Source organism: Hypanus sabinus, chromosome 10 (genome assembly GCF_030144855.1).
Source record: "Hypanus sabinus isolate sHypSab1 chromosome 10, sHypSab1.hap1, whole genome shotgun sequence".
Classification (NCBI taxonomy): Eukaryota; Metazoa; Chordata; class Chondrichthyes; order Myliobatiformes; family Dasyatidae; genus Hypanus; species Hypanus sabinus.
Window position 1 is genome coordinate 39,015,138 of NC_082715.1, and position 8,792 is coordinate 39,023,929.

The 8,792-nt window shown below is 42.1% G+C and overlaps 1 protein-coding gene across 1 annotated transcript in view; it reads right to left on the reverse strand.

The window, feature by feature from the left end:
- The window catches only part of gareml (GRB2 associated, regulator of MAPK1-like), a 148,953-nt gene extending 140,382 nt beyond the window's left edge, over nucleotides 1-8,571 (reverse strand). The window contains exon 1 of the mRNA XM_059981246.1: nucleotides 8,282-8,571. Within this exon, the coding sequence (XP_059837229.1) occupies nucleotides 8,282-8,390 (109 nt within the window). The 5' untranslated portion in view covers nucleotides 8,391-8,571. The remainder of the gene's footprint in view (nucleotides 1-8,281) is intronic.
- Nucleotides 8,572-8,792: the final 221 nt, after the last annotated feature.

Sequence of the window (8,792 nt, forward strand, 5' to 3'; positions counted from 1 at the left end):
CCATTTTGAAGAACAAAAGGGCCAGCGAGATGACCAATAGTCACCCCTCTATGTCATCTATTGTCATTTCATTGTTTGTAGGGTCTATGTGGGTATAAATGGCTGCTCTGTTTCATACATTACCATTGAGACTACACCAGAAAAGCTTCATTGGTTATAAAATTCCAGGATATTCTGAATAGGATGACACAAATGCTTCCTTAATTTCAACATAGGATAAACAATATTGAATAAATGACTATTCTCCATTAGCTTCCACTGATGAGGCAATTTTATGAAAAGAAAATAACTCAAGTTTTTGTAGACAAGAGCACAAGAAATGTTTTTGATTGTATGCTGCATAATTACTGCTAAATTATGAATTCAACCTTTATTACCAAGAATGATAAGGGCAGCTAATGGAAATACTACCACCTGCAGGTTCCTAACTCGGAAATATTTTGTCATTCTTATGCTGCTTCTGTTTTTAAATCCTGGGAGTTTTTATCCATATTATTGTGTTTATGATTTCACTGGGAGGATCACCTTCACAAAGAAGAAACAGCTGGCAGTCAACAGTAAGTGGAAGTGCTACAGGGGATGGTGCTGGTCCTGCAATGTTCATGATTACATTAACGATTTGGGAGAAGGGACAATGAAGCATACCCACATTTGCTGATGACACTAAATTGAGCGGAGAAGCAAAATGTGCTGAGGATGTGAGAAGTCTGCAGAGGAATATATAGATAGGTTAAGTGAGTGGGCAAAGTCTGGTAGATAGATTACAGTGTTGTTAAATGCAAGATCATCTACTTGAGAAGGAAAAGTAGATGATCAGATTTTATTTAATTGGTGGAAGATCGCAACATGCTGTTGTTCAGGGTTACTTGGGAATGCTTGTGCATAAATTGCAAGAGGTTGGTTGGTTGGTGTAGCAAGTTATCGAGTAGTAAAATGCAATGTTGCTTTCATTACAAGAGGATTGAACTTAAGAAGAGAGATGAGTGAGGGGTCTAGCGTAGAGAGTAGTTAATCTGTGGAATTCTGTGCCCAGTGAAGCAGTCAAGGCTACCTTATTTAATATTATAATAAATATTATTTAGATAATTTTAGCATAGCAGAGGAATTAAGGATTATGGGGAAAGGCAGGTAGGTGGAGCTGAGTCTACAGCTAGATCAGCCACGATCTTATTGAATGGAGGAATAGGCTCAACAAGTCAGGCTGCCAACTCTTGTTCCTCTTTCTTATGTTTCTTGTAAGTAGTCACTTTTGCAGAAAGCAGTTTTAAAACTTGAATGAAGTGCTTGAGGTCCACATGGTTAAACTATTTGCCAAGATATCCATCCTCTCAAACACTAATCAATTCATTTAAATTAAAAGGAGTAAAGACACAGGTGTCTGACTTGATTCTGACTTTTTAATTCATGAAAGCTGATAGTATTAAGGTAATTTTGAACATGTCATCTTGGTGTAGGTCCACCACTGAAATAAAGATAATGTGGTATTTGCATAGAGTTGAAACACAAATATTTATAAACTTAAATGTTGGATTGATCCATCAGAATCCAAAAGGGCAAGGGTTGAATTGAAATCCCATTTTTTCCACAGCTGGTTTTAATCAATTTTGAGACATATTGTGAGCAGAAAATACACATTCAAGATGTATGTAATTATTGCCACAATAGCTAATGTACAAAACCTATTTATCAGTCAATTTATGAGAAATGCTCATGGAGTTATCATACTGATCATCGGTTGTCATCTGTTAAAGGACAAAAGCAAAATGAGAACGTAAGTGTAAAAATGCAAATGAAGAGAAACAATTGCAAAATGAATTGAAAAAATTTCCAATGGTCTCAGAATTGTTTATTCAATTTTGGATAACATCTCAGGCTTGGTCAATTAATTTCAAATTTGTCATCTCAAGTAGATAAATAAATCACAATAAGCTAACAGCTTCTTTCAAACAATGAAAGAAACAAAATTAAAACTGCTGAATGGTTTAAAGCATCAACAATACAAGTTCTTGCAAATATTTAATGATGTGAGCAGTCAACTCAGTCTTTTCCCTGAAATAATCAATATTAAACACTTTATAATAGGTTTGGAAATTACCGCTTGCCACATTTATAAATCAGCAAGGCCTCTCTTTCCTCACTGGCCACAACTTGAATTTGTAGAATGTCATTAACATTGTTAATGTTTGCCCACAAACTGTTTAAAGTTAAGTGAAAATCTGTCCGGCGACAGACTCTGACTGAACTATAACCCTAAACCACAGAGAATAAGCAATGCTGGACTACTTTGGGAGAATAAACACTACAGATAGCTGTAGTTGAGCTTGTACCACTAAAGTTAATGTATTATGAAAGAATATTATGGAGGACATGCATAACTGTATTAAACTTTCTATATAATGCTGCACTTCTTACTTGGCTGTGGCTCTTGTCTGAGCTCCATAAATTCCAAGAAATGAATTTATAAAAATATTTATACCTATAGTTGGTCAAGAAATGAGTTCTGCAACTACCCAACCACCTGGACCAGAGACAAGAAAAACACTGGTGCTTTAGCCATATGTGGATTCCTGTTACTCTTCATGGCAAGGGGTTGACTGCTTGAGGGACAATTAAACCAAAGTGGAGGTCAAAGCAACATTAAGGATGAAAGACTTGGAAACAGCCAAATGCAAAGTCCAAATTTGGCCTCTGCCCCTCCCAAATCTCCGAAGCATCACTAATATAAGTTTGAGGAAAATTCTCTGCAGATCTAAAACTGTGAGCTTGTTGAAGTTCATTTGATACATTTGTCTTCCAAAATGAAATAGCCTTAAGCCATCTCACCCTCATCCACAATAAATGTAAACCACAAAGAGAATTTCAAAAGCTATCACAGAAAAGCAACACCAATTTGGCCAGCAAGAAAAATTATAGCAATAAGCAACTTATAGGAAAAAACTCCCAAACTGTTACTACTATTACGTTGACCCAGGCCTAGGGAGCCAGCGTTGAGCACCATGACGGACTCTCCACCCCTCCCTTTCCCTCATCAGTGTGTTCAGATTATCTACATTAGTCGCGTCACTATCTTCTAGGAGCATGTTGACCATAGTCTTGGGAGGACGGCCAGGGTTCATCCTCCCATGTGATGACTAGGCTGGCAGATGGCTCAGGGCGGTGTAGACTGTGCCCCACTAGTTGTAGTCTTCTCGCCTCGATTTTAGTAGTGAGCATTGGTAGGTTGTCATAGAGCTCGACGTTCGTCATGTGCTGTTGCCCACTCACGTCAAGAGCCATCCGGTCAAGGCCTTGCCTTGCTACTGGTACCACGTAGCTCAGTACTACCTGTCTTGGGTCGGGTTGTCGGTGACTCAACCAGCACCTCAACTGGTTAAGTCACCTCAACCAGTGACTCAACTCAACCTGGTGCACTTCGGTTAACAAGGGAGGAGGGTGTGTAGGCACCTAGCGGGACTAAAAACAAAACCTGTCTAAGGGCAGATGAACTCCTTGTGAGTCAACGGTCGCCTACTGTCTGTGTAAGGAGTGGCACACCACACAGTCTTTCATTTCGTGCCTTGTAAGGCATTGTGATGACAGACAACCCAAACTATTGGTATTATTTTATTTTGCAATAAAATATAGTCAGTCCACCAAATGAACTTTGTAGCAGTTGTGCAAATAAAATCTTTTGCAGAGATGATAAAAGGAAATGCTAGAAACGCTCAGTGGGTCAAGCAGCATCTATGGAGAAAGTGCACCTCTGGCACTTCTCTTTGTTATTTAAGATTTTCAGCATCTATAATGTTTTGATTCTGAGCCTTTGAGCTATGTCCTGTCCTCTTGGCCAGAAGTGACCAAGTATAAGGAAGAAAACAGGAAAAATAAGCCTATTAGAAAAAAAAGGCAATCGTAATTAATTTGAAAATCATGTCATTTATTCCACCTACAAAGCTGCTTCTTAAATGTAAGCAAATTGTAGATACCACACACACAAACCATGCTTAATGAGAAAGCTCAGGCAGGTAACTCAGTCTCTCAAAATGTACAGTTAACATGAATGGTCTGCTGTGGACTGTCTGGATCTTCCAAAGTCAAGATTTCTGTCTTGGCCTCACTGGAAGCAAATAAAAAGCACAATTTTAGCTGCTGACGTCTAAAAATGAAAAGACTCTTTCTGGCTGTCAAAGTAACAATGACTATAGCGTTTGTCAAGTTGTATACTACTGTTTGATTTAGAACTGCGTAATTCACTGTTTTAGGTGGCAGTTAAAATATTGCAATAAGATGAAAGATCCCGAGAGATGCAAAAAATTCCATATTACCTCCAGCTCTGGACTCTCTATTTATGATAAACGACTGCATTTGACAAGACAGCAAAACTCAGATAAAATTGGGGAAGAACAGCTGCAAGAAATGGAACTTCTTTTTAGAAAATGAGCAATGCACCCAAGTTTAATGAAACTATTAGTCTAGAACAGAAGCTCCCAACCCTTCTTATGACATAGACCCTTACCACTAACTTAAGGGGGTCCATGGACCCCAGGTTGGGAACCCGATCTAGAAAAAAAAAGCCAGGAATGTAAATTTAATCAGTAGAAGGTCCAAAGTGGAAGAAGAGCAAAAGAATTTTCACCAGTGAGGAGTCAGGATCTAGCTCAGTGTACAGAAGAATCTGTCACTGTTTAGAAGGTACTTGGCTGATTTCTTGCAGAGTTCTGACCTACATGGCTGTAAGGTAGAATTAGGTCCTCTGGCTCCTTTGACCAGAGGAAAAATAAATGGCTTCCTTCTATGTGAAAGGAAGTCCTTGAGGATTTTTTTAAAAAGCCACAGAAGAACTCGAAGGGAATTAGGAAAGCCAAAAGGGGCCATGCAAGTGCTTGGCAAAAAATGCTTGGTAAAACAGAAGCCCAAAGCATTCTCTGCGTACATAAAGAGCAAGAGGATAACTTGGGAGCTGGTGAGACCCTACAAGCATATGGGAGAGAACATGCTTGGAGGTAGAGGATGTAAAACAAGGTCCTAAAAGAATACTTGGTATCAGTAATTACCAAGGAGAAGGATGAGAAGAATAGGGAGATCAGTGTGGAGCATGCTAATGCTGAGGCATTTTGAGTTAAAAGAGCTAGCGTTGTGTCTTCTAAAGAACTTTAAGGTGGCCAAGTCCTCAAGGCCTGGTAAAATACACCCCTGGTTTTTGAGAGAGGCAAATAATAAGATTGCTAGATCCTTGACCAATAACTTCATGTCCCCTCTATCCACAGGCATGGTCTTGGAGGGCTTGTGAGTAGCTAATGTTGTTCCATTATTCAAGGGAAATAAGGATAATTCTGGTTACCATTGACTGGTGAGTCTCATGTCAGTGGTAGGGAAGCTACTGGAGAGGATTAGAGATGATGAAGATGATTGATGAAGATAGAGCCGTGGATATTGTCTACCTGGATTTTAGTAAGGTGTTTGACAAGCTCCTTCATGGGAAACTCATCTTAAAAACTTAGATGCATGGGTTCCAAGGTGAATTAGCCTGCCCATGAGAGACAGATTTAAAGCTGATGAGACTTATTCTACAGGGAAAAACATGGATTGCAGTGTGCCTGAGCAGCCAGAGGTGGTGGAGCCAAATATGACATAGATGTTCAAGCGACTCTTTGATAGGCTCATGAATGTGTGAGAAATGGAAGAATATGGACATTGCTTCGGCAGAAGAGATTAGTTTAGTTGGGCATTTGATTATAGTTTAGCTTGGCACAGTATCTTGGGCTGAAGGGCCTGTTTCTGTGCTATGCTGTCCCATGCGGATTGTTGAACACAAAAAAAATCACTATTTCACTCAGAAGCAAAAAGGAACAAAAGCTTTGAGAAAGGTGTGCATTAATGAATTTGATTATTCTCCCTCATGAACACTTGTGTATGGCCATCAAGGACAAATGGCTTTGTAATAAGGTGCTTTATTTAAAATACTATCACTGATTTTTGGCAGATGGAGTAGAGGCGTTTGATGTGCTTAAATCTGCAACATGGTGATACCTGCCTAAGGGGGCATGCAAAAAAGGTTTAGTTCCATCAAGTCTGGTAGGAGGAACTATTTTTCCCCAATCCCAATCCTTCCCCATGGCCCTGCAAATTATTCTCCCAAATGCCCATCCAATTCTATTTTGTATACCACTAATACTTTTCCTATCCTGTACTCCTACATGTCCCTATGTGCATGATCTTATGCAGAATAAATTCCAGATTTTTCCTACTCCCTGCATTAAAATTGTGTATTTCCTTTTACTAAAAGTGATAAATTTGCTTCCATTGGCTTACCCTGTCTAAATCTGTTACCAATCTTCTCCACTTCTGCAAACCTTCCATTTTCTGTCAACTTCTAATCCTGAAATCTCTCAATGTCCAGCATAACCCAAGATCAGAAATATCACTGGTGTACTTTATTATCTGTATGACACCTCCACTGCTGATTTGTAGCCTCAAAAGCAACCAGTTATTTTAAACACAAAGACATGTCAATCCAAGGAGATCTGAGCAACTTGTAGGTAACGATTGATAATAATAAACTGCTTCAGGAAAGGTGCTGCGCCTCGTCTTCAAGCGAAGTTGAAAGTGTAGTGTAAAGCACCAAATTAGCTTCAGCAGCATCAAAGCAAACACAGCTAGCGAAGAAAAGTTTGCAGACTGTCTGCAATCTATAGTCAAGCTCTTGCATTAAAAGTATTGGTCTGGGTATCTAATATTCATGTTGTAGTCATAAAAGAAATCAATTATCAAACCAAATCACATGTCTCAGTGGAATACAGCAGATGAACGACGAGTGAAATTCCTCGGACTGTTGTCCAGGACACTCCCTGCTCACCCTAAAATTGCACCAGTATTTTTATGCGAGTCTGAAGGAACAGATGGGGCTCCAGATGGGGTTTAGTTTTTGATGAGTAAGTCACGCTTCAGTCTTGTTTAAGTGGAGCTCTCAGCGTCAAATAAAGAGGACAACATGAAGTAACCACAAGACAACAAGTAACTACATGAAGTAATGAAACTTCACAACCCTATCCGAGCTGATCCGAACCAGCAGTTTCTTTAAGATCTAACACAGAGCTCCCTTAAAAGCCTCTGCAGCATATCAGCCACCATTAAGGACAACCAAGACATGGTAACACATACAGATTGCTGGAGGAACTCAGCAGGTCATGCAGCATAAGGACATGATTTGGGGTCTCGGTCCGAAACGTCGACTGCTTATTCCTTTCCATAGATGCTGCCTGGCCAGCATGTTGTTACTCTGGATTCCAGCATCCGCAGAATCTCGTGTTTATAATCAATACATGGTTTTTTCAAAGCTGCATATCATCCAGTTCTTTTGGATTTTACAAGTGCGACAACTCCACGCTCTCTTGTGGTAAATGTTCCAAAGCTACGACCCCCCACCCCCACCCCCAAGCTTTGAACCTAACGCACTGCTTGTGTGAGGAGGCGAGTTGTCGAACCAGTGCAACAAAGTGCTCACTCTCCCGCCGAGAGAGCGATCTCAGATCAACAAACCGCAGTTTAAATCCAGAACGCGGAGAGATGGAACGTGTCGCGAACTTCCAATGTTAAGGGCATTGATTCCGCTATGAACTGTGGCACCAAAGATCGGAGATTCCAACGTGCTTGACCCGTTACTGCCACTGCACTTGCACCGTGGTGTACATAATAATTAACTAATCTCAATTTACTCATATGTTGCTGCACGTCCTCCACGGTTTTCAAATCAAGCCCCTGAATCAATCTACACTTGTTAAAACCGACGCAAAATGGAAAAAAATCTTCAATGATACTCTTCTCCGGGATAGCCTGCAATAACTGATCTACAAACTGCCGCCCCAGTTCTTTTTGACCGAGCAAGTTCCTCCAGCAGAATGATTATTGCCGCCTTTCCAGCTGGCGTTCCCAACCCTCCCTGGGATCCTTCTGAGCAATAGAGAGGACTTGAGATGCTCGGGGCTTGGTGGTGGCAGCACAATAAGGCGGGTAGAGAGAGCCCACTCCTTTGCTCCACACACCGGGGGAATAAGGAGGGACCCAAGGTGCAGTCAAAGTCGGGGCGAAATTCCCAGCAGGGGAAACAGACACCTGAGATAAGCAGGACTGTGCCGCACATTCTGCGCAAGCACCCAACATTAACGGGACCTGTGGGTCCGCAACTTCGCTGTAACTCCGCACTTCGCCAGAGTGAGTATCCGGTATTCACACAGGCAAGGATTCAATGCAATATGTGGCCAGGCTCCGGACAATCGCGGCCCGCCCCTGCACGCCCGCTTACCTTGGCTCAGCCGCGCCAGGGTCGGTAACCGAAATTTGCCAACGATAACGTCCAGCGGTAAAGACACCGAGCTCCATTTGATATCGGACGCGCCCGAAGACTTATCCATTTTCCGGCATCATAACTTGTGCGGTCGGCTGGCAACGTGCGAGAGGCAGCGGCGACCGCAAGCTGCTGCCGGCCGAGCCCGTTTCCCACCAGCACCTACAATACTCGGCATGTTAGAGGCAGCCAGCGAATCCAGCAAAGCCGCGGCGAGCACCTCCTCCGGTGGCTCAAAGCACCGTCTCGACCGCTCGCCCCCGAGTACACCCACTCTCCTCTGCCCGACCCCCGCCCCCTTTCAACACCGGCCCCAAATACACCCCCTCCCCACAGAGTGCCTCTCCTCACTGCCCATCCCCTGCTAGCACCGCCCACGTTAACAACACCGCCGCCGGTACAGCTCACCCAGATTCAGCCGAACCCCAATAACGTCCGCAGTATCCCCACCTCTCCAAACTCAAAACTA